General features: G+C 39.6%; 1 protein-coding gene and 1 pseudogene across 1 annotated transcript in view; one reads left to right on the top strand and one right to left on the bottom strand.

The window, feature by feature from the left end:
- The window catches only part of DDX10 (DEAD-box helicase 10), a 791,862-nt gene that overhangs the window by 498,059 nt on the left and 268,796 nt on the right, over window positions 1-25,007 (bottom strand). The window contains exon 18 of the mRNA XM_074400547.1: window positions 12,468-14,446. Coding sequence (XP_074256648.1) covers window positions 14,275-14,446 — 172 coding nt within the window. The 3' untranslated portion in view covers window positions 12,468-14,274. The remainder of the gene's footprint in view (window positions 1-12,467; window positions 14,447-25,007) is intronic.
- Window positions 167-7,300, top strand: LOC141584942 (histone-lysine N-methyltransferase SETMAR-like; annotated as a pseudogene).

Here is a 25,007-nt window from a genome sequence, read left to right as displayed (position 1 = left end):
CCCTATTATTAACATCTTACATTAGTATGGCATATTTGGCACAATTAATGAACCAATACTGATAAATTATGATTAATTAAACCATATACTTTATTCAGATTTCCTTACTTTTTACCAAATGTCTTATTTGTATTCCATCCAGGATACCACATGACATTTTGTCACCATGTCCCCTAAACTCCTCTTGACTGTGACTGTTTCTCAGATATTTTTTGTTTTCAGTGACCTTGAGAGTTTGGAAAAGTACCAGTCAGGTATTTTGTAGAATATCACTCCACTTGGATTTGTCCAGTGTTCTTCCCGTGATTAAACCAGGGTCATGTATTCTGGGAGGAAGATCACAGAGACAAAGTGCCATCGTTATCACATCATATCAGAGATACACACTATGAACATGACTTATCACTGTCGATGTCGACTTTGACCACTTGGCAGAGTTACTGTTTTTCAGGTGTTTCCACTGTAAGTTTACTCTTTTTGCTCCTTTCATACTGTACTGTTTGGAAGAAAGTCACTATGCACAGCGCACACTTCAGGGGTGGGAGTTTATGTTTCATCCCCTTAAGGGCAGGACAACTACATGAATTATTTTGAATTCTCCTGCACAAGAGACTTGCCTCTACTCCCACATTTACGTACATATTCATTTATGTCAGTATGGACTAATGAATACTTATTTTGCACGTTGGGTTTTAAGTCAGTACCACTTTTTTTGTTGCTCAAATTTTCTCATCTTTGGCCACTGGGAGCAATTTCACTTGGCTCCTGTATTCCTTGGCATATTCTCACGCTGTGAGTCTTGTGTATGTTTCACACTCTCTTACTTTCGCTACAAGATGCTGCAGGCTCATCTTGTATATTTCTTTTCTGTTTGCTTGTTTTTTGTTTTTTTTAGAGACAGGTTCTTGCTCTGTTGCCCAGGTTGGAGTGCGGCAGTGGCACCATCATAGCTCACAATTAACCTTGAACTCCTAGGCTCAAGCGATCCACCTCTGTTTCCTGAGTAGCTGGGACTGCAGGTGTGCGCCACTACACCTGGCTAATTTTTAAACTTTTTGTAGACATAAGATCTCGTTAGGTTGCTCAGGCTGGTCTCTAACTTCTAGCCTCAAACCATCCTCCCAACATAGCCTCCCAAAATGCTGAGATTACAGGCATGAGCTACCATGCCCAGCCTCATCTTGTATATTTCTTGCCACAGTTCTAGAAACAGCTGTTTCTCCAATTTTTTCCTTTGTTTGGAGAATGATAGTAGATATTGGAAACCAAGATCTGGGCACTAGGTGTGCTCGTTGTTACTATATAGTATTTAATGAAATTTTAGTACGTCATTGAAAATTGTGTTGTAAAAAGACATTTAATGTCTACCAAGTATTTAGAGAAAAATGTAATTTACAAACAGTATAATCTCATAAATTCTTTCATATACAGAGAAGAAAATACACTAAAATATGAACAATGGTTATCTCCAGGCATTCAATGACAGGTATTAGGTTGTTTTTGCATTGCTATGAAGCAATACCTGGCCAGACGTGGTGGCTCATGCCTGTAATCCCAACACTTTGAGAGGGCAAGGTGGGAAAATCACTTGAGCACAGGAGTTTGAGACCAGCCTGGGCAACATGGCAAAACTCTTTCTCTAAATAACAACAACGACAACAACAATAACAAAAGAAATACCTAAGATGGGATAATTTATAAGAAAAGAGGTTTTATTGGCTTATTGCCCTGCAGGATGTACAAGAAGGATAGCAGCATCTGCTTCTGGGGAGGCTTCAGGAAGTTTCCACCATGGCGAAAGGCAAAGTGGGAGCAGGCACATCGCATAGTGAAAGCATGAAAAAGGGAGAGAGAAAGTGCCACGCACTTTTAAACAACCAGATCCCAAGAGAACTGATTCACTATCGCAAGGACAGCACCAAGAGGATGGTGCCAAACCATTCATGAGAAACTGCACCCATGATTCAATCACCTCCCACCTGGCCCAACCTCCAACACTGGGAATTAATTTCAACATGAGATTTGGGTGGGGACACAGATCCCAACTATATCAGTAATTTATTTTGTTTTACATAACTACAATTTCAGTGTTTCTATAACACACATGTATTCATTGATAATATGAAAAGAAAATGAGCTTAGGAAGCTTTTGTGACTGACCCAAAGTCACAGAGGTTCTAGTGGCAGAGCTAGCATCAGAGTATGAAGCTGGAAGATTCCATTCTTGCCTTCCTCCCACAGCATGAGGCCCATCATATATCCCAAATGGTATCACTGAGGGCAGCCTTGGGAGCAGACACGCATTGAGGGAGGTGGGTTAAGATCTCTGACGTCCCTTACCACTGAGAAGATTATGGTATAATCCCCCCTCCCTAAGTAAACAAAAATGGTATTAAAGTATAAAACACAAAATTTACATAAATGCTGAAATTAAAAGATTTTTCCAAAAATTTTTTTAAATTGCAAAATGCTAGAGACATCTATTGAACCTCAATCTTTCACACTTTTAAAAATTGTTATAGTGTGGTTAGAAAAGCATGATGAAGTAATCATGCTGACTGGGACACAGCAGTGCAGGTCTGGTCCCCCAGTTTTACCACCCACGCTCCTGATTTTCGCAGATGATTTCCAGGGAGCATACACAGCACCTCCCACCTGCAGAGAAAATGAGGCCCTAGGTAGTGAGACCAATACCGGCTACATTATTCTTTAGGAGGGTTGGAGATAATTCAGTTTTCTCTGGAATTCAGATGGAAGGTCTCTGAAGATGCTTCTCCAAGGTCTATGACCATAGGGTTCTTGTTAATGTGAAGAATGATAAAACCTTTCATTAATTTTACAACTAAAAACCACACTGAAAAAAAAAAAGAAAAAAACAAACAAACAAAAAAAACCACACTGGATATTCCATTGTACCTATTAGACCAGTTAAAATGAATAAAGTAACATACCTCTACATTGGAGTAGAAGTAAGGCTTCTAGTTATTGATTTACTTATTGGCAATGTAGAGTAAGGTATCTTGCAAGAATTTATGAAGGAGTTAATTTATATACTTGTTGTTTGTTTATATATACATATATCCATACAAGAATGTTTATGGTAGCTTTATTTGTAATAGCCCCAACCTGAAAATAATTCAAACGTCTGTTAACAGGAAAATGAAAAACAAATTGTGGTAGAGTTATTCTCTTTTAGTTATCTATTGCTTCATAAACTACAACAAAACTCAAAGGCGTACACAATAATTTGTTATTTTTCACAATTCTGTGGGCTTGGTGTGTGGAGCTGGGCAGTTTTCTGTTCCACATGGTGTTGATCATGGCTATACATGTGGGTACATTCAGCCAAGGGTCTGGCAGGGCCTGGGTTATCTAAGGTGGGTTTTTCCTAAGTCTGTCATCTCAGCTGGGTGACTGGAATGGCTGGTAGCTGGGTGGGCCTCTCTCTCCACATGGTCTCTCATGATTCTGTAGTCTAGCTGAATTTCAAGAGCAGCCATTGGTCTTATTAGCAATAACTTTCTCTTGAGCACTTACTGTAACCCAGACACATTAATTATATTGTTTCATTTAATCCTCAAAAAAGTGACTGGAGGTGCATAAAACTGTTATGCTTTATAGTAGACTAATATGAAGCTCAGAAACAACAAATGTCAAATCTAAGTTCAACAGCTAATTAAGTCATAGGTACCAATTAACCAGAAGTAAGAAGTAGAGATGGAGTTCCAATTCAGATCTGTCCCACTCCAACGGGCCTAACTAGCTGCCAATATACAGTTGGTCAGTGGCCTAAGACAGCAGTAATTTGATTTCCAAGCAAGAGAGCAGCCCTCAGAACAAAGGGACAAATATGTCCCAGGTACCTTCATGCTCAGTAAACTCAATACGTCCCCTAGGATTAGGGTCCTTGGTGCTCTATGACTGTGCAAAGCCCATCTCAATGGGGGCATTTGCCACTTTCTATACTCAGCCAAAGGCTCTACCTTCCAAGCTTAACATTTTTCCTCCCCCAGCTGAGTATTAGGCAATGGCTGTCATGGGTAGATTTTAGTGTGAATAACTAACTATCTCAGTCCTGCTAGAGTTATATGCTTTTTAAAAGAAAATCTGATGAACCCCAAACGGAAGTATAATTGGTCAGATGTATCTGTTCATCTGACTAATAATTGGTCAGATGTATCTGTTCATCTGACTAATTATACTTCTATTGTTTGTTGTGTGTTCACTAGGTGCCTTTTACTATTCTAGGAGCTGGGATACAGCCATGAACAAAGATGATACTCTCTGGCCTCAGTCAAGGAGCTTACTTTGGCAGGGGGAGGAGAGGAAAGGAGCATGAAGATGGACAAAAACAATGTCAGACAGTGGTAAATGGTAAGTAAGTGGTTAGGAATAGAGTATGCCTGGGTAGTTTAGAAGGTGCTGTTTTTTATTGACTGGTCATAGAAGACATCTCATAAGGTAACACTTGAGACCTTCAGGCACCCAAGAGTAAAGAACTTCAGGCATAAAAATAGCAGAGTCCAACAGCTGGGTACGGTGGCTCACACCTGTAATCTCAGCACTTTGGGAGGCTGAGGTGGGTGGATCACCTGAGGTTGGGAACTTGAGACCAGATTGACCAACATGGTGAAACCCTGTCTCTACTAAAAATACAAAAATTAGCTGGGTGTGGTGGCAGATGCCTGTAATCCCAGCTAATCAGGAGGCTAAGGCAGGAGAATTGCTTGAACCTGGGAGGCAGAGGGTGCAGTGAGCACCACTGCACCCCAGCCTAGGCAACAAGAGTGAGACTCTGTCTCAAAACAAAAAACAAAAAACCCCAACAACAACAAAACAAACAAAAAAAGCAGCAGCAGAGTCCAGTGTAACTAGAATGGTGTAAAAGAAAAGTAGTAGATGAGGTTAGAGTTGAAACAAAATATAGGGCCTTGTGGGCTATGGAAAAGCTGTTTGATTTTACAATAGTCCCCACATATCCATAGGTGTATATGTTCCAAGACTCCCAGTGGATGCCTGAAACCACAGACAGTAATGAACCCAATTGCTATCAATTGGAGGACATGTCTGTTCATGTCCTCTACCCACAAATGTAATAACCTTTCCATCTTAACTAAGCGCTTATCACACACTGTGGCTGTACCTTGTGCTGTCTGAAGTGTAACACCAAAACTAGCATACATTTCTTTTTCCTTCTTCACAGTTTCACTGATAGAAAACTCAGTGTTACTGTATATCTTAGCAACCTTAGCATACGTGTTTTTTCTCTTTCCTTATTAAGCCAATAACTTTCAATACTTAAAGGAAGCAGTTTATGGCTTCTGTTTGGCATATCTGAATTGTCAGCATCACAACTTTTCTGCTCTAGGGCCATTACACAGTAAAATAAGGTGACTTGAACACAGCACCGTGATATCTTGACAGTAGATTTGACAACTGAGAAGGGTGACTAATGGATGAGTAGCGCAGTGAGTGTGAATCCACTAGACAAGGGATGATTTACAACCCAGGATGGAACAGAAAGGGGCTAGATTTCATCATGTTAATCAAAATGGAACACACTTAAAACTTCTGAACTTATTCCTTCTGGAATTTTCCATCTAATACTTTCAGACCACAATTGACTGCAGGTAAGTAAAATCTTGGAAAGCAAAAATGCAGATAAAGAGGGACTACTATATTTGAAGTGAGATAGGAAGCCACTAGTTTTTGGCAGAGTCATCGCAATCCAGCTTATGATTTAAAAGGATCATTTTGACTGCTGTGTGAGGGAAAAGTTAGAAGCAGGAAGACCAGTTGAGAGGTTATTGCAAAAGTCCGGGGAATCATGGCATGGAATAGAGTAGAAACTGCAGTCGAAATGGTGTTAAAAAGTTGGCTTTTGAATATATTTCCAAAGAAGAGCTGACTGGATTTGCTAATAAATTGGATGGAAGACAGAAGAGACAAGTCAAGAATGTATCCAAGGTTTTGGCCCGACAAACCAAAATAATGGAGATGGTATTTACTGAGATGGAAAAGAAAAAGGAGGGGAAGATTAGGGGGTGAATTTAGGAGTTTATTTTGGGACATATTAAGTATAAGATGCCCACTAAACATCCAGGTAGAGATGTTGAATATATTTGGAAATGAGTCTGGAAAGCAAAGATGTTGATCAACAGACAGAAATTTGAGAGTAATCAGTGTATAGATGCAATTTTATGCCACGAGATTAGATGAGATCACTCAACGAGGAAATTTATTAGGTTGGTGCAAAAGGAACTGTGGTTTTTGCATTGTTGGAATTTGCCATTTGATACTGAAATAAATGTGGTTATATTATACATCATTTTAGTGGACATTTCTTTCTTTTTTGGCTAAGGATTTATTTCTTGCTGTTTATTTTATGTTTATTTTAGACTATGAAAATGATGTTAGACAAAAAGCAAATTCGAGTGATTTTCTTATTCAAATTCAAAATGGGTCACAAAGCAATGGAGACAACTCGCAACATCAGCAACGCAGTTGGCCCAGAAACTGCTAACACACATACAGTGCAATGGTGGTTCAAGAAGTTTTGCAAAGCAAATGAGAGCCTTGAAGATGAGGGAGCAGAGTGGCTGGCCATCGAAAGTTGACAATGACCCATTGAGAGCAATCATTGAAGCTGATCCTCTTACATGAGAAGTTGTCCCAGAACTCAACATTGATCATTCTATGGACATTCAGCATTTGAAGCAAAATGGAAAGCTGAAAGAGCTCGGTAAGTGGGTGCTTCATGAGCTAAGCAAAAATTTTTTAAAATCATACCTTCTCTTATTCTATCCACCAAAAATGAACCATTTCTCAATCAGATTGTGACGTGCAACAAAAAGTGGATTTTATATAACAACCAGCTCAGTGGTTGGACCAAGAAGAACCTCTAAAGGACTTCTCAAAGCCAAACTTGCACCAAAAAAAGGTCATGGTTACCATGTGGTGGTCTGCTGCCGGTCTGATCCACTATAGCTTTCTGAATCCTGGTGAAATCGTTACATCTGAGAAGTATGCTCAACAGATCGATGAGGTGCACCAAAAACAGCAATGCTTGCAGCTGGCACTGGTCAACAGAAAGGGCCCAATTCCACCACAACGCCAGACCACACATCACACAACCAAGGCTTCAAAAATTGAACTACTTGGGCTACAAAGTTTTTGTCATACACCATATTCACCTGAGCTCTCACCAACTGGCTACCACTTCAAGCACCTCAACAACTTTTTGCAGGGAAACCTTTCCACAATCAGCAGGATGCAGAAAATGCTTCCCCCAAAAAAATAAATAAATAAAAAATTAAAAATTAAAAAATTAAAAAAAAAAAAAGAAAATGCTTCCCAAGAGTTCATTAAAACCCTAAACATGGATTTTTGTGCTACAGGCATGAACAAACTTATTTCTCATTGGCAAAGATGTGATTGTAATTGGTTCCTATTTTGATTAATAAAGATGTGTTTGAGCCTAGTTATAATGATGTAATATTTGTGGTCTGAAACTGCAAGTACTTGTGCACCAACCTGAAGGCTCCTAATGTTTAGAACTCAAGAACATGAGGAGCAACCAGAAAAAGAGAGTGAAAAGTAGTAGTCGGTAAGGACAGAGAGAGAGAGACTTCTCTGAAAGCTAAGCAAAAAAGCATTTCGAGAAGGTGGGAACGTCACTTCTACTGGAAGGTTGATCAGGATGAGCCCCCAGAACTGCTCTTGGACATAGCAAGATGGAGGCTGGTAGTAGTGAGTTGACAAGAATTGTTTCCAGGGAGTGACAGGAACAAAAATTTAATTAAAATGCTTTAACAGAGATGGGAGGGCTGCCAGCGCCCATCTTTCTACTGCAGCCTGAAGGTGTGACACTCAAGAAAACATGTAACATCACAGGTAGGTGCTCCAAGGAGGAGCACTAGCAGACTTTCGGCATTGATTCCACTGATGAAGATCATCCATCACGTGGAGAAAGAATAGATTGCTGGTGCTGGCCATGAGCCTTGCTTCAGGGAAAGCCCCACCACAAGGATGTGGGGGAATGGCCTGGAGACCAAAGGAAGTGCTTCCTAGAGAAGTCAGCAACACAGGGTGGTTCACAAACACACCTGCTGAGGTGAGCGGCATGTCTAACGGTGGCAAGCTAATATGTGGGCACCTTGGCTCGGTGATGTATACGGCGCCTGCCTGGTGCACAGTGGAGGCTGAGGGGATGAAGTCTATGAAAGCCTCCTACTCCCACAAAAGAAGACTCACCTATTTGTGCCCTACAGCTCTCCTGTGCCAGTTTCTCCTGTTTTCTCCCACACCTACTTTTCTACTTTGCTTTGTGTCCTGGGAGACTACAAATTACATCTACAGGCAATCCGTCCTCTGGTTTTGGGCCAGGTACGGCCAATGCAGACCCCGGGCAGACGTCTAGAAAGGAAGAAAGTGAGGTCAGGGTTTGTATTCTGTGGCTTCTTCCCTGTGGTCACCTCAGCCTGACAGATCATCTCAACTGAAGGTCACACAGCAGATGTTTATGTTCTTTCTCCTTCCGGATTCTGATAGCTACACACTCTCTCTCATCCCCTCAGGGCGAGGGATGGTAACACTTCTATTCCTAGCTTCGGGGCAGACAATGCTTTCTGGTTTCCTTACCCTGCCCTTCCTATACAAATAATTATTTTATTAAACCCCCTTAGAATTATCCTAATTTGTGTGTGCCATCTGTTTCCTGAACTTGGATTGAATCTGTATCTGTGAATAATGACATTAATACCTCTCTGAATTCCACTAGAACCATGCTTCTCAAATATGCCAGCAGCCTCACCACCTCCTAGGAGTTTGTTAGAAATGCACAATCTCAGGACCCACCCAGAAGTACCGAATCAGAGTGTGCACTTTAAGAAGAGTAATGAGCCTTCTTCAGTAAAAGCCCTATCACGACAATGTCGGGGAATCGCCTGGAGACCAAAGGAAGCGCTTGGTAAAGAAGTCAGCAACACAGGATGCTTCACAAACACACCTGCTAAGTTTGGCGATTTCCATGCACTGCACTGGAGTATTCTGAATTTTATTGATACTCTTTGGGTTATAAGAAACCCGAAGACTCACTTGGCCTAGCTCAGGCAGGACAACAGGGGTCTTACGCCTTAGGCATAGGAGGCAGACTTATACAGGAGTCCAAGAAGAAGACCCATGAAAAGGTGAAGGCTCATGGAGACAAGAACCAGAGGGGTCAGCTTAGGTCTGGGAGTCTTCCGCAGACGGCCCTGACCATGACTCACTACTCTGTGCGTTGCTACCGGTCCTATGACCAGTTGGGTTCCTCAACACTTACTCTTGTCTTTTTACCAGTTCTTTTTCACCTATAGGTTTAACTAACTCCTAATTTGAGCTCTTTTTGCCTATCATGTGCTCCCTGGTCTGTCTCATAACCTTCCAATTTTGCTCACTACCTAAATTTCAGTTTCTGAGAATAAAAAAGTTATTCACTTAATTCATCCTTGTTTGGACACAGCTTTTGGGACCAGCCTCCCTCACAGGCTAATGTGTTAGAATTCCTGAGTCAGCAGGCACTAGGTAATATGGCATAAAGCATGTCTGCCCTGAGCTGTCTGATCAGCAGGGGCTGTGGAAGAAAATCACCCTATGATTACATGTCTAATTAAAATGGTCTTAAAAGACAGGGTTTGAAATCCGGGTTGCAGGCTCTTTCCCCTTTACCTACACCACCACCTCCCATCCTCCCTCCTTCCCCCCACTTCCTAGGAACATCTGCATCCTCTGGCAGTTGAGGTGACTTTTCATGTTCAGCATATTTCAAATGTTGTGTAACAAAATTAATTGCATTTAATTAAACTTAACAATTTTTTACAGCCCCAAACAAATCTAAAATGCCATGTTAAGCTTATGAGATGGCAGTCCTCCTAAGGGTTCTGCTGCTGGTTGTATCCATCAGAGATTTATGTAATTTTAGGGATCATTTTACATGGGTCTGATGAATGGCTCCTTAGCCTTCATTAAGCATCAAACAAGAATTATTGTCTGGGTCCTAGACCAAGCAGCTACCTACGTCCTTCCTTCCGGCATTCCAGCATGAGTTCCCTCAAACAACAACAATCTTCCTCTTTCTGTCTGCACTTTTCAAGGTGCACTCAAATTACGCAACTGCTTCTCTCTCCCCCTGCTACACGGTAGCAAAGGAAGGAACTGTTTGTATCTTTCACAAGTACAGGTCCTGGTATACGGTAGTTGCTTAATTTATTAACATTTGTCGAATGAATGACTGTTCTTTCTCATTGGTTATGTTTCTCCTGCCTTGTGTATTAGGCTTTACTGTAATAAACCCCCAAGACTCAGTGGATTTCTTGTTCTGCAGGTTTGAAAGGTGGCTGTAGGTCTGCTTCATCTGCCTTCTCACCTTGGACCCAGACTGAGGAGTGTCTTCTCTCTGGTTCATGCTGATCTGAAGGTGTAAGGCAGGACTGCAGGAGGACTGAAGGAAACATCAATGCAGCTTTAAAGCTCTGCATGTGGCTGGGTATGGTGTCTCACGCCTGTAATCCCAGCACTTTGTGAGCCAAGACAGGTGGATCACCTGCGGTCAGGAGTTTGAGACCAGCCTGACAAACAGGTAGAAACCCCATCTCAACTAAAAATACACAATTAGCTGGGCGTGGTGGTGCATGCCCGTAATCTCTGAGGCAGGAGAATCGCTTGTGAGGGTTGTGGTGAGTCAAGATCATGCCATTGCACTCTAGTCCGGGCAACAAGAGTGAAACTCTGTCTCAAAAAAATAAAATTAAATTTAAAAAGCTCTTGTGTAACCACCCCACAGTCACTTCTACTGTATTATGGGCTAAAAAGCAGGGCACATGACCAAGCCCAATATTGGTGGGCTGTTAAGCATATGTTCTCCAAGGGAGACAGGGGGCTGGAGTATCTGCTGAACAAAATATAATCCATCATATTGTTACCTGAGTTTTCCACCAGTGCAATTCTGATGCTTTAGCTAGTTTTCAAAATTGGCAAAGGGAAAACTCCTATGACACATACATTAGGATCTATTCAGTTTCAGGGACAGAAATATAGCCCAAAATATTTTATGCAAAAAAAGAAATGTACATGTACTTATCCATGCTATAACCTCGAAGTCCACAAGGGGCTCAAACAACATCATCCAGGGCCTTTTCTTCATCTCATTACTCTGCTGGCCTCAGTGTGTTGGTCTTATTCTCCCCAGTCTCTCAGAGGCAGCCCGGGGCTTTAACTCTACATCCCCCCTTCAAAGTAACTCCCCATGTGTTCAGAATTTCTTATCACTCACAGGGAAGGAGTCTAATTATCCCCACCTGCGTATTAAAGCTGTGCCAATCTCTGTCTCTAGGAGATGGGTTCTGATGGCTGGCCAGATTTTAACCGGGTACCCACCCCTGATGTCCGAGAAAAAAGGGTCTATTACCACTAAACATATACACATGGTAAAAATGAACGGGAGCCAAAACAGTAGGTAGTTTAACCCACTTAATTACCTGTTAACCAAGTTTTCTATTAGCACTATTCTGATCTTTTTAATTAGTTTTGAAAAATTTGCACACTAAAATCCCCTATAACGTATACATTAGTCAGGATCCATTCAGTTCCAGCAACAAAATACAACTCAAACTAGTCTATGAACCAAAGGCCTTGCAATATGTTTAATCAATGTTTACATACAGGGAGTAAACTGCTTTAATTCCTTGGGTCAGGAAAAACAATCTGAAACCATACAGGGTAAATTCAATGGTAAACCTTCAGTTTACATACTCTTGCATCTTTATGTCTTCTGAAAATATTCAAGGCCAAGAGATCCTGTATCAGAAACTTTTTTTTTTTTTTTGAGACAGGGTCTCACTCTGTCACCCAGGCTGGAACACAGTGGCGCGGTCACAGCTCACTGCAGCCTTGACCTCCTGGGCCCAAGCCATCTTCCCACTGCAGCATCCCAAGTCGCTAAGGCCACAGGTGTACACCACCACTGATTTTTGAATTATTTGTAGAGACAAGGTCTCACAAAGTTGCCCAGGCATGTCTCAAATCCCTGGCCTCAAGCAATCCTCCTGCCTCAGCCTCCCAAAGTGCTGGGATTACAGGCTTGGGCCACCATGCCTGACCGGAAACTGTAATTTAAAAAATCTACCCAGGTTGTTGTCCACTGAATTCCTTTCCCATCCACTTTCCCCTTTCTTCTCTATATAGCCATTTCATCTAGTTCTCATTTACATCATTCAGTATCCTTCTTACCAGAAGTAATAGGGCAATGTGCTACAAAAGATCTTTAAAAATTGAGTTGGTTTTATAACATCCTCTCATTGATTCACTGAGCAATTACAGGGCAGTTGCCGTATTTGGCTCTGGGGATGAAACATGGCCCTTTTACTTTTTCAAGAAACTTGTCATATAAAAGGGGCAACGGATGTATAAACAAAGGTCTGTAACATCACCTGATAAGCACTGTAGTACCATAGAAGGAACAGCTGGAGAGGAGTGTGCTTAGATCCACGTGCTGTACAGTGAATTCTAAGCACCAGGGGAAGGCTGGGTTGGAGCAATGTGAGAGCAGAGGCACAGTGGCTAGGCAGGAGATCTTGCAGGGGTCTCAGCAGGTCATGATGGGAGACTGAACTCTGACTGAAGGCAGCAGCTGTGAGAATAGAGAAGAAACAATGGATAAGAAAGTTGTGGCTGGGCACAGTGGCTCACGCCTATAATCCTAACACTTTGGGAGGCCAAGGTAGGTGGATCACCTGAGGTCAGGCGTTCAAGACCAGCCTGACCAACATGGAGAAACCCCATCTCTACAAAAATACAAAAAATTAGCCGGGTGTGGTGGCAGGCACCTATAATCCTAGCTGCTCCAGAAACTGAGGCAGGAGAATCACTTGAACCCAGGAGGTGGAGGTAGTTTCAGTGAGCCAACATCGTGCCATTGCACTCAATCCAGCCTGGGCAACAAGGGCAAAACTCTGTCTCAAAAAAGAGAAAGAAAGAAAAAAAGTTGTTCTAGAAGAGACATCAAAAGAACCAGTAAAAAAGCAAACGGTGGGAAGAAGGAGAAGCTGAGGCATCACCTGATTTCATTTTGATGGTGAGATCATGTTGGTGCCACCTAACGAGGATACCAAATAAAAAAGGAGGAGAAACTTTTCCAAGACAAATATGGACCTAAGCTGAGTTGAAAAGGTTTGAGATCTCCAGGTATAAGGCCATCATTCCTCTTCCTTGTATTTATAATTTATTTGCACCTGTTACTGAAAATGTTTGTGCACGGAGTGGGAAAATAGGAAAGGGACAGAACCATGAGAGGGTGGCAAAACTATGATAAAATCAGTTTCATGTCAAGACCCATTTCTTTAGCATATTCTTTCCCTTGAAGAAATCTGAGTTATTTGTAAAAAAAAAAAAAAAAAAAAAAAAAAGAGGCTCTGTCTTGTTTTGCATTGTACTCATGACCAGGACTGGGTCTGGGTGGGGCTCTGTGGCAGCTGCTGACTACAGCATTTACAGAGGACCTGCAGCTACCACGTGCGCAGTCAGAGACCATGTTTTAGTCAGTCTTCAGATTCAGAACTTCTGCTGATTTCGTTAGCAAATCTGCAAGTGTTAAGTTAAATGATATCCTTGAGAAGGCTAACTTAAGAATATGACAAATTCACTGTTTCAGGAATTGGCCAAGCACTGCAATCTAAAAGAACCTTCCTTTGAGAGTCCTCTTATGTTACTGGACATAATGCAAACATAAATACTTTCTTTTATAGGAAATATGTTTATTATTGATCATCTTAATTCAAAAATACCATTCTTTCTTAGGGCTAGTTCACTATACTCAGTCTCTTTGCAAGTATTAAATACATCAAAGTCATGAGCAATTTTAATAGTAACAGAAATTTCTGTACAGTAAGCAAGACAGGAATGTCTAACAATGACACAGAGCTCCGGAACTTGCCAGTAACATAAAGGAAGCATTTCCAGTGACAAGGTACAGGAACTCATGGATAAAAATCTAACAGAACACATGTTGGAAAACAGGGTCAGGAAATGGTATCATCCACCCTTGTTCCGAGTATGCTCAGTGATGGCACAAAGCATGTCCTGTGAGAGGGACTTGGAGATACGATTGCTTCTATCCAGAAATGTGTCCTTTGGTAATGGGACATATGGTACCTATGTGCCCCCAAATCAATTGTTTTTCAACTTCTGGCCATGCAATCATAACCAAGGTTTCAAGGAGATGGCAGGCACAGGAAGTATTTAGCTTTGACTTCTTAGCAGATGTAACACAAGCTCTTCATCCTCTGCTAAAGACAGGCCGGTATCCAAAGGCTCTAATGTGTCCCACTTGGACTTCTTGTTACACCTTGTGGGTCCCATGTCTTCCACTTCACTGTTGTTCCTCTTCTTCATCCCCTGCTTCTTGGTATCACTGGTGAGAAGAAATCCCAAGATTTACTTTAGACTCAGTATGAAATCAAACATTTAAAATAGGACGAAATTAACAGATAGTTGGTAAAATGATATTATTTAAGAAAGAAGGAAACCATGGCAACATCAAGATATCTGAATACTTAGTAAGCGCCTTCCCATCAGTAAATAGGTCCTACCATGCACCAGGCATGTGCAAGGTACTTTGCTCACAATGCGTCATCCAATCTTCACAAGAATTCCAGGAAGTTACAGCTGTATCATCCACAATTTGAGGACACTGAGAGGCACCACAGTTATGTCTGGCTCCAGTGCGTGCTTGTCCTGCCACATCAAACTACCTCTACTGAAAGTCAGGTTATCTTTAGGGAGCAGTCTGCAAGCTAACAGCTATCTGGACACCAGGTACTGCTTCTAATATCTGTTGTGTAAGTTGTGATCTAGAGATCGTGTATAAAATAGAACTTGAGATGTTAAATTACAGATTACTTAAGACATCAAATAAATTTCCTCCATTTAAAAATCTGTATCAAAGACACACAGCCTTAAAAAAAGCAAACATTATTGCCGTATTTTGTACATACCCAAGACACAGACCGTAAAACCAAAGCTAATTTCTGAAAGTAGAGAAATCATTTGATATGCTAAAAATAGAAGAAAAAGCAAAACATCCTCCTCAAAGCATTTTGAGATATTTATCTGTTCCAAGATGACCCAATTATTGGATACATGATTCAAACAAAATAAAAAGTCCATCTATTAGCAGTAACAACCATGAATCAAGGCTTACTCAGAGTCTGACACTATGCTACATGACTTACCATAGCTTATGTCATTTATATTCATGGCAACCCTCAGTGTAGAGTGCATCAGTCTCATTCTTCAATGAGGTTAAGAGAGGTTAAATGACTGGACCAAGATCACACCCATGGGATTCAAATCCAGATACGAATGATACTGAATCCAGCCCCAAAAGCAGGCTTTTGAAAGTAACTGGAGTTAACTCAGTCAACATTTAAATGCCAGTAACTGTGGAAAGAGCACTGGTTTGGCATCAACACAGTCAGACCTTTAACTAATACTTCTAAGCCACAGTTTTCTTATTTGTAAAGACAGAAATGATTTACGTAAAATTGTGAGAATTAAATGAAATTATATAAATGAGAACACACAGTAGTGCTCAATACATGTTAACTTTCTATCTATAAATGTCTCCCTTTTAAACCCTCATATTCACTATATGTAATCAGCAAAAAAAAAAAAAATCACAAAAATATTACATTATATCCCAAGCACAAGATGGTTCCAAAAGACAACAAACTGCTCAAGTTCTAGTGGCCTGGATTACTCTTAAGACAGCCTGGATAGCAAAGTGAATGTGCCTAATCATTAAATCCATTTAGGACCAGCTTGATGCAAAACTGGAAATAATTCCTCCATTTACCTCCCAGAAGTGCCCAATGTTCTAACTCAGCCATTCTCTTTCACCATTGGAGGAAAGGCAAACCAAATGACACTATGAGGTTATTTCAAGCCACAAATCACTGCATTTTAAAAGAGTGCCTGGAGAGATAACATGAAAGAGTTTCCTGTGATACAAATTCAGTCAGCAAAGAATTAAAATAATTCTTAGTGAAAAGGGGTCTTAAAAAAAAAAAAAAGGTATTGTGCCCTGATCTTCTTATGAGTATGGCCAGTCCTGTGACAGTCCCACAGGATTATAGTGCCAGGATTTACTTGGTTTAACGGCATACTGATTTTTGCTCTGCCTGTAAGTCAAGTGCATCTTAGATCAGCTCATCAGAAACGGCCTAATTAGTGGGCTATCGATTGCCTCCTCTGTTAATGTGCTCCTGCACATTACACGCCCTGCAGGAAATAGGTGGCTCAGACAATAAAAGGTGGAAAATTTATATAGTCAAAGTATTTTCACAATAGGCAGCGTTGCTGCTTTGTGGATCACTTCAAATTCTAGAAAGGCCTTTTATACTACTTTCTATAGCAAATAAGCGGCAATCTATATAACAAATTAATTATTAAAAAACAGTTTTGGCCTTCTATAGATACATTACCAAAAGGGAGATAATGTAATAAGCCTAGAAAATAATTAGGAAGCAGAAAGTAAACTACAGCCACTATCTGGTATTTTCAGAAACGGTCTCTTCCAAATGGATTGGTACTAGACGGCTCCCTTTTATTTACATCCTGATGAATCATGCAGGCAGTGGGGTTCTGACCCCATCTAGCTAGTGTCCACCTGGAGCTCACTGGATCCAGTGAGGAACAGGGACTTCTTTCTGATGGGTTAACAGTCTAATATGTGTAATACAGAATTCTAGTTTCTTGAGTTTTTATTTTCTGCAAGTTCTGGGAGGAGCTCTTGCATCTTTCCATCATGAGTTCTATTAGGTGCCATAGGGGGCAGCACATCACTGGTGCCGTTTACCAAATAGGTAGCAAAACACTCTGAAGATAACAGGTTCACTGATATAATGAAAATGCAATAGAGGTTGAAAACGCAGTGAAATAAGGGTTCTCCATTAAGCCGAAGGAGGGAAGGAGGTTCTGAGGTGATTGACAGCTAGGGAGTGACCTGCAAAACGGGGGCAAGTCCAAACCTGAGCTCTGCAGTTTATCTTCAGGTCAGTACCACCATGGGACGTAATGGGTTAGACTCTTGCCATATTCTTTAAATGTTGAGGCAAGGGTCAAAAACAAACACATCACTGGTCAGCATTAAAACCGTGCAATATAATGGATGATAAAGCACATCTTAAAAAGCAAAAGCATGGCTCAACTCAGCACCCCAAAAGCCCAACTACTGCTATAAAAATAAAAAGTAGAGCTAAAGAATTCAGAGATACCAGTCTTTCAATAATCCAAATAAAACAGACTTCATTAGTAATGTCTAATGTGCCATTTAAAGGACACATCACACAAAAGAGAAAAAAAATCATCATGTAATATGTAATATGAAAATATGATGACAGGGAAATTCTATTTCAATGATTTTGAAATTTTTGTGAAAATGGATACACAAAAGCTTGTCTGATAACCAAAGCAACCATCTGAGCCAAACAATTCACTCATTGCTAATAAAAAAAAAAGACAACTTTGGAATGTGAATTCAATTTTAAAATCTTTATTTGTAATTGAGTTTTAAATGGAATATAACTTTCTGAATTTCTAAATTTTCTGAAACAAAACATCAAAATACTCCTAGAAGTTGAAATGATTTTTTCAATAGGGTTGATTTCCTGGTTTGAACATTTTAATTTTTTCAGACACTTGTAGCTACCTCATCACCCCAGAATAAGTGTTAATTTCATGAAAAACAAAAGAGCTGGAGGAAAACTTGAAGTTAGGATGTTCAGGTCAGTCCCTCACTCCTCAGGCACCGCCCTCACATGTGAGATTGGCAGACACTCTGTCAACAATTTCCACTGGTGTTTGCTGTAAATGTGGCACCTCCCTCTTCCAGGTCTTCCTTTGTCCTTCAAGACTCATCTCCAATTCCCTCACATGAAAGGTACCAATCTGCCTATTAAAAGTGATCTATTTCTTCTGAAGTGTAAAGCACTAATTATCTATTAGTCACTTTGCACCTAATATTGCTACTTCCTGATACTAAAGTGATTTTCTTTTCCAACTGTACACATTGTAACTCCCAATTAGGAGGTAAACTCCCGAGTGGACATGCAAATGGCATAATCTTTCTGGAGGGCAATTTGGCAGCACCTTTCAAAAGTCTTTAAAAAAACTATATGCCCAGCAATTTTTCTTCTGGGACTTTATCTGAAGGAAATAATTAGAGATCTAGACAAAGATTTAAGCATAAGGATATTCAACAGACAGCTACTTTTAATTTCAGAAAGTTAGAAATCCCAGAGTCCAGCCATAAAGGATTGAATAGGTTATAAAATTAGAAATGAAATACTATGCAGCTATTAAAAATATTGTTGCAGGAACTGCTTTTAATAAACACTGAAAACAGTTATAAACCAATACAAAAAAGAGTCCATTTGTATTTTTAAAAGCATATTTGTAAGTTTTCATTACAAAGTTTTGGAAGACTTTTTAAAATGTTCTTTTTGCTGATATAGATGTCTTCTCATTTTTCTGTAACAAGCCTGTAATTACTCTCTCCAATAAATAAAAGAAAAAAATTAAATTTGAAGTTCTGAGTAGCTAGGTATATGTCAATTATTCTTTGTAATTCCAGAAGGCTCAAAAACACACAGAGTAGGTATGCTACATAATCTTTGCTCTTGTTGATATCCTGATCACCAACTTAGGCTCCCTGTGTCTATAAAACTATGAGAAAAGGCGAGACTATGTAGGTCGAGATATATGAATCATGGGTTATTTTCAGTATTTTTTTAAAAATCTGCAATTGTATGCCAAACACTAAGTTGTGGGATTTGTTTGCTTTTGTCTAGAATTCTATTAACTGAGCCTTGTAAATGCTTGATACTTCAGAAATATGGATGAACTGGAAATTACATCTTTTTTAATGAAACAAATGTGAAACATTATTCACTTTCTTGAGAGACAAAAATCTTTCAAAACATGGGACCACTATGGTTGAAAACAAAAGTTCTCTGTGATGATAAAAAGGTTGGAAGTCATCATTCCAGGTCAGAAAATGGAGCTCCATGGATCTTATGAAGAAACCTGTGAGAATTCCTGATAATTTTACTTTTCAGTCTTACATATCAGCCTTCTTAGGAAGCCATTCAATAATGGTTTCCATGCCCACTCTTCCCTCAAGAAAATGGAAAGAAAAAAAAAAAAAGAACCTTAAATAAAGGATCTTGTTGAAATATCATTTCTCTTTTCAATTGTAAGTATGCTTAGAGAAGCAGTCTTTGTAAAGCACAGCTTGGCTCTTGTCTTTTTCATAAAAATTTTAGTGGTTCTCTAGAAAAGATTATTAGTATAATCTTTAGAGAGCCTCATGATCTGGTATAAGCCTGCCTCTGTAACCTGTTCTGCATTAGCCCCCCTTAATATGCCCTCTGTTCTTTGGGGTTCCTCTCTATAACCTGGACATGCTCTAGCTTCTCCATCTGGAATTCTCTTTCCTGTTTTCTAACTATAGAAACCTCCCTTATCCTTCAAGAGCCAGTTCAAATGACACCTCTTCCTCAAGGATTCCACCTTATGCATTGTAATTTTGTATAGATTTCTTCTTCTGCCTACTAAATTGCTAGCTTTTTGAGGTTTGGGGCTCCTTGTCTTCATCTCTGAAGATGACTTAAAGAATTCATTCAATAAAGGTCCATTCATCTAAATAGTAAAAATAATGATGGTTAGCATTGTTCAAAGTCCCAAGAATTAACCATCACTGCAACAAAAAAAGCAACATTTCAACGGATTTTGTTTCTAATTCAACTTCCAGCAGAGTTACAGAGGAGAGTGTCACGTGTGGAAGCACCCCCAGAACACTCAATCCAGTCTGTGGGTGCACAGGCTCCTGTCTGCTGACTAATCCTCTCTTTTTAATATCACAAGTTCCGGTGTTCTAAATTTTGGCTTTGCATGTTTTTTAAAATTATGTAAGTGGCCAAATTATGGCTAAACCCAGTAGCTTGTTTTTTCAAACACAACTTCTGCTGAGTTAACGCTCTGTCAATGGACAGTTTAAATTTCACCATGACTGCAACTTCATATGAGATGTAATCAGCAATCATCTAAATTTAAAGTACTTAAAGGTTCACTACAACCTCCCTGATTGTACCTTACCAGTTTCCTCTTCCTCTATCCATTACATAAATGCTTATTTCCCCAGGTGCCATCATTCGGCCTCAACTATTCTTGTCTTACATAGTCATTCTGGATATTCTCATGCAGTTCAGTATTTCCACGATCTTCCATAATGCTAATTACTTAAAAATACACATCTTTAGCCTAGGGTCTTTTCCAGACCACCGGATAAGCATATTCAACCAGCTCCTGGATGCTCCTATTATGTTTTCCCCAAATCTGTTCTTCCTATGTTTATTTCACTTCTGAGTGAAAAGGACTACTCCCCACTAAAAACCCGGAAGTGATCCTTGCGCTACCTGTTCCTTTATATCCTTAATTTAACTGATCATCTCTCAAATCCATCTATGTTTTCTAGGTCTTCTGCAGCCATCCTCACTCACTGCCATCCTTCACCTGAGCCAGCTCTGGGAAGCCTTCCCCGACCCATAACCATCTGAGTTAAGTGCCCTCTTAGGGTTCCCCTCACATGTGCATACCTCCATCGCACCATCTGAAATGCCTTATGACAACTGTCTATGTGCTTATCTTCTATTAGATTACAAGTCCCTAAGGACAAAACTTTGTCTTAATCTTTGCTACAATGACTTGGTACCCAAGGGCTTAATACATGTTTCTTGAAGAAATAAATAAACTCACTGGGCTGAGCTTCTGTATTGCTTAGTGTCTGATTGGCCCACTCTATGTAACATATGGTCAGAAAGAATGATCCCTAACAAAAACCACATTCTCATCTTCTTTGCAGCATAGATGATTCATTTTAAGCCAGTATGTAAGCAGACATTTAAATCTGTGTTGTATTTTGTTCTCTTAACGCTATATCATTAATTCCAAAGAAACTGAAGATATTAAAGCCACAGTTAAAATTAAAACATTAACGGCGTAAGGGAAATTATACAGCAAAAAAAAAGTACCCATAACTTCAGATTCAGAATGAGAAAGAGACAATACTTCTAAGACTATAAAAAGATCAAAACTTGGCATGTCACTTCAACAAAAATGAGTAATTTTGATGTTCTTTGCAATAATATCCAACTATTATCCTTTTAAAAATGTGTGATCACATCAAAACCTTAACCCTCAGTGAAGTACTGACAAACATACTCTGTTTTGACCAAACTTGAGTCTGGCTCTTATGAGTCCTCTTTCTGACTGGGCTCTGTCTGTACTCCAGGTCTGTCCGGTTAGTCCAGTTTTGGCAAGAATCCTGCTGAGTCGGCTTAACAAAAATCTCTCATCCTTAATATCTGGTCAAATTTCCCACCCCTCAGGCCTGCCTTCAGTAAGAATCCTGTGGAATCTGTTTAGCCAGAAGCCTCCATATCCCTGATGTTCCTTCCTAGTCACCTGCCATTAACAATCCTTCCCTATAAATCTCTAACTCTCACTTGTCCAAGTTGTACCTGCAGTTGAGCTCAATCTCTCACCCCTACTACAAAACTCCATTGCAGTGGTCCCTAACCTTTGAATAAAGTTTGAATTACCATTCTTTAGTATCACTAAATTTTTTCTTTAACAGCATGTAGCACAGTCAACAAATTACTGTGAGACAAAGGTATCAGGTTCCATAAGACATGCAGTAACACTGGGATTGCCCCTCATTATTCTGAACTTTAGACTCAGGGTGGTTTGCCACCAGCAGATACAATATTTGAGCAAAGAGTATAATAAGCAAATACAGCAATTGTAAAAAATACTAGAAGTTAAAACTGAAATTGCTTTCGTGTTTGTCACAAGAAGTACTACCTAGTGTTGATGGAAAATGAGACCAAAAAGCACATTCTCAACTCATAACTTGTGTTTTTTTTTCTGAAGAGAAAGACATTTAGAAAAAACAAACAAGAAACATTGGTATTCAGGAAAGAAACAAAGTGGATGAAGATTATATGAAGCCACTAGATACTCTAAATGAAGTACATTCCTGACTCCTGAGAACTACATACTGGGTTCTTAGAGAATGTGGAAACCATCTTGTTCATTTGGCGATCTCTGATACAAGGGAGAACGAAGAGGATCCTCCAAGACTAGAAATTGACAAAAAGTGGTTCCCGTTTTATTATTATTTCATTTTAGAGATGGGGGTCTTGCTACATTGCCCAGGCTGGCCTTGAACTGGTCTGACACAATCCTTCTGCCTCAACCTCCCTGGGACTATAAGCACATGCCACCATGCCCAACCTGGTTTGTATTTTCAAACAGGAGGAGGAGGAGGTAAATTTTGCAAAGTATATAAAGCTTTCAACAAGACTTTAAAGTGGACTACCAACTTTAAAAAGGAAAGGATGGTCAGCGAACTATACCTGTGGGCCAACTTTCACACAGTGCCTGATGTATACATCAAGTTTTACTGATGATACAGCCATGCCTACTTGTTTATGTATTGTCTACAGGTGTTTTACCAGTGTACTGGCAGAGGTGATTATCCCTCAAAGTTTAAAATGATTACTATCTGGCCCTTTACAGCAAAGAAGGGTAGATTCCTTTTCAACAGTTTATACATTGCTGATGTATAAAACAAGCAATGTGCAAAACAAACAAAACCAAAAACCAGACCCCTTGTTCTAGTAGCTTCCGTCGGCTCACTAAAAACAATTCCTATCAGACTAACCTCACTGCTGTGAGAGGGTTATTAGACTGGCAAAGCAGGAAAATAAATGCTTTTAGGCTTCAGCAAGGCACAGAACACACAATAATCTTGTGGGTAACATTGAGACACAAGATCTAAAGACAAAATTAGGAGAAACCACCACTACAGGATTAAGAAGAATCTTTGGTTTCCTAAAAGGTTTATTACTGAAGGTATTTTATGGCATCTAGTTCATTGTGCCTGGATCTTACTGTAACTTTGTCTCTATCAAGTTTAGCTCAGTATATTTGGAAGACACTGTGACCATGGAAGCTTTTTCCTCCTTAACTTTACACGTAAGTTCTCTGGAATGTACACATGTCATAATGTAAAAAAATATCTACTTTCCCCCCCTTCCCTGTTTAATGTTGAAAGAGCTGCTTTAAAAATCAGTTACTTAACAGTGATTCAACTACTGTTGTTAAATATATCTTTTCCAAAATTCTGGTATAGAGAAAAAGAAAATGGCTTTGGAGTCAGTCTGACCTTATTTAAACCCTAGTACTTGCCTAAAACTTGGGAAAACTGCTTAACATCACACAGTGCCAATTTTTATGTTTGTAAATGTGACTAATATCTACCTCATGGAAAGATTAAATACGTGATATATGCAGAGTAAATGCATTATAAATGTTAACTATAGCTTCTTTCCCCATGGTGGGCATCATCTTATTTTTCTGTTGATGTTAACTGGATTATATTGGTCTTCCCCACGTACGGTGAAAGTCTTTTAACTTGAGATGTCTTCTCCCACCTCACTGAGACAGGGTCTTGCTCAGCCCAGGCTGGAGTACAGTGGTGCTACCATGGCTCATGAGAGAACTCCTGGGGAGCTGGGACACTCAGGAAGGGATAGTAAATAGGGTAAGAGCCTGAGAGAAATGTTCTGGGAAGAAAGAGAGGTTCTGGGTCCCTGTTAGGTTAAGGTCCTCAGCAAGCAACAATAGTCTTTGATGTGTTCGTTATAATTAAGTATATTATCAGCCTTATCTCAGGTAAGAACCTTTACTTTGAGAGGCTGAGAAGACAGTTCCTCAAAGGGCAGCCCTGTTTGTAGGGAAGGGCTATGCTTAGCTAGAATTTCGTGTTTGGTGGAATAGTATTTAATCCAGCATATAACCAAAATCTGAAAAGACAAAGCATATTATTTTCACAGTCTACTGTATTTTAAAAGTTAAAAACAGCTTTCTTTAAACTACAAAAATTATTATGAAATGGTTAAACTCTAAAATACTGACAATACAAGAAGCTGGTCGGGCTGTGGAGTGAAAGGAGCTCTCATTTATTGCTGGTAGTAATGCAAAATGATACAGCCACTTCGGAAGAGAGTTTAGCAGTTTCTTAAAAAACTAAATATTCTCTCTACCATGTGATCCAGCTGTCATGCCCTCTGATATTTACCCAAAGGAGCTGAAACCTTATTACCACACAAAAACCTGCCCATGAATATTTATAGCAGCTTTATTCATAATTGTCAAAACTTGGAAGCAGCCAAGATATCTTTCAATAGATGAACAAACTGTGATACATCCATACAATGGAATATTATTCAGTGATAAAAAGAAATGAGCTATCAAGCCACAAAAAGATATAGCAGAACCTTAAAAATATATTGCTAAGTGAAAGAAGCCAATCTGAAAAGGTTGCATACATGATTCCACCCATATGGCATTCCAGAAAAGGCAAAACTGTGAATACAATAAAAAGACCAGTGGTTGCAAGAAATTAAGAGGGAAGAAGAGAAGGATAAATAGGTGGAGCACAAGGGATTGTGAAGGCAATGAACTATTGTATATACTATAATGATGGACACATGACATTATACATTTGTCAAAACCTGTTAAGATATACAATACCAAAAGTGAACTCTAATTTAACTATATGCATTAATTAATAATAATGTATCAATATTAGTCATCGGTTGTAACAAATATATCAAACTAATGCAAGATGTTACTAATAGGGGAAACTGCAGAGGTGGTGGGGGAAATAGGAAAACTACACTTTTCCCTGCATTTTTACTGTAAAAACTAAAACTGCTAAAAAGAAAGTCAAAAAAAATGTATTAGTACAACCCCCAATACACTATAACTTAATTAGGCATAAAAACACATTAGAGTTTTCTCTTTTTATCCACAAAGAACTACATGCCCTTTAACACATCACCTGA

Source organism: Saimiri boliviensis, chromosome 6 (genome assembly GCF_048565385.1).
Source record: "Saimiri boliviensis isolate mSaiBol1 chromosome 6, mSaiBol1.pri, whole genome shotgun sequence".
Taxonomy (NCBI): Eukaryota; Metazoa; Chordata; class Mammalia; order Primates; family Cebidae; genus Saimiri; species Saimiri boliviensis.
The sequence above is the reverse complement of the archived record's forward strand: the minus strand, read 5'-3'. Positions and strand labels throughout refer to the sequence as shown.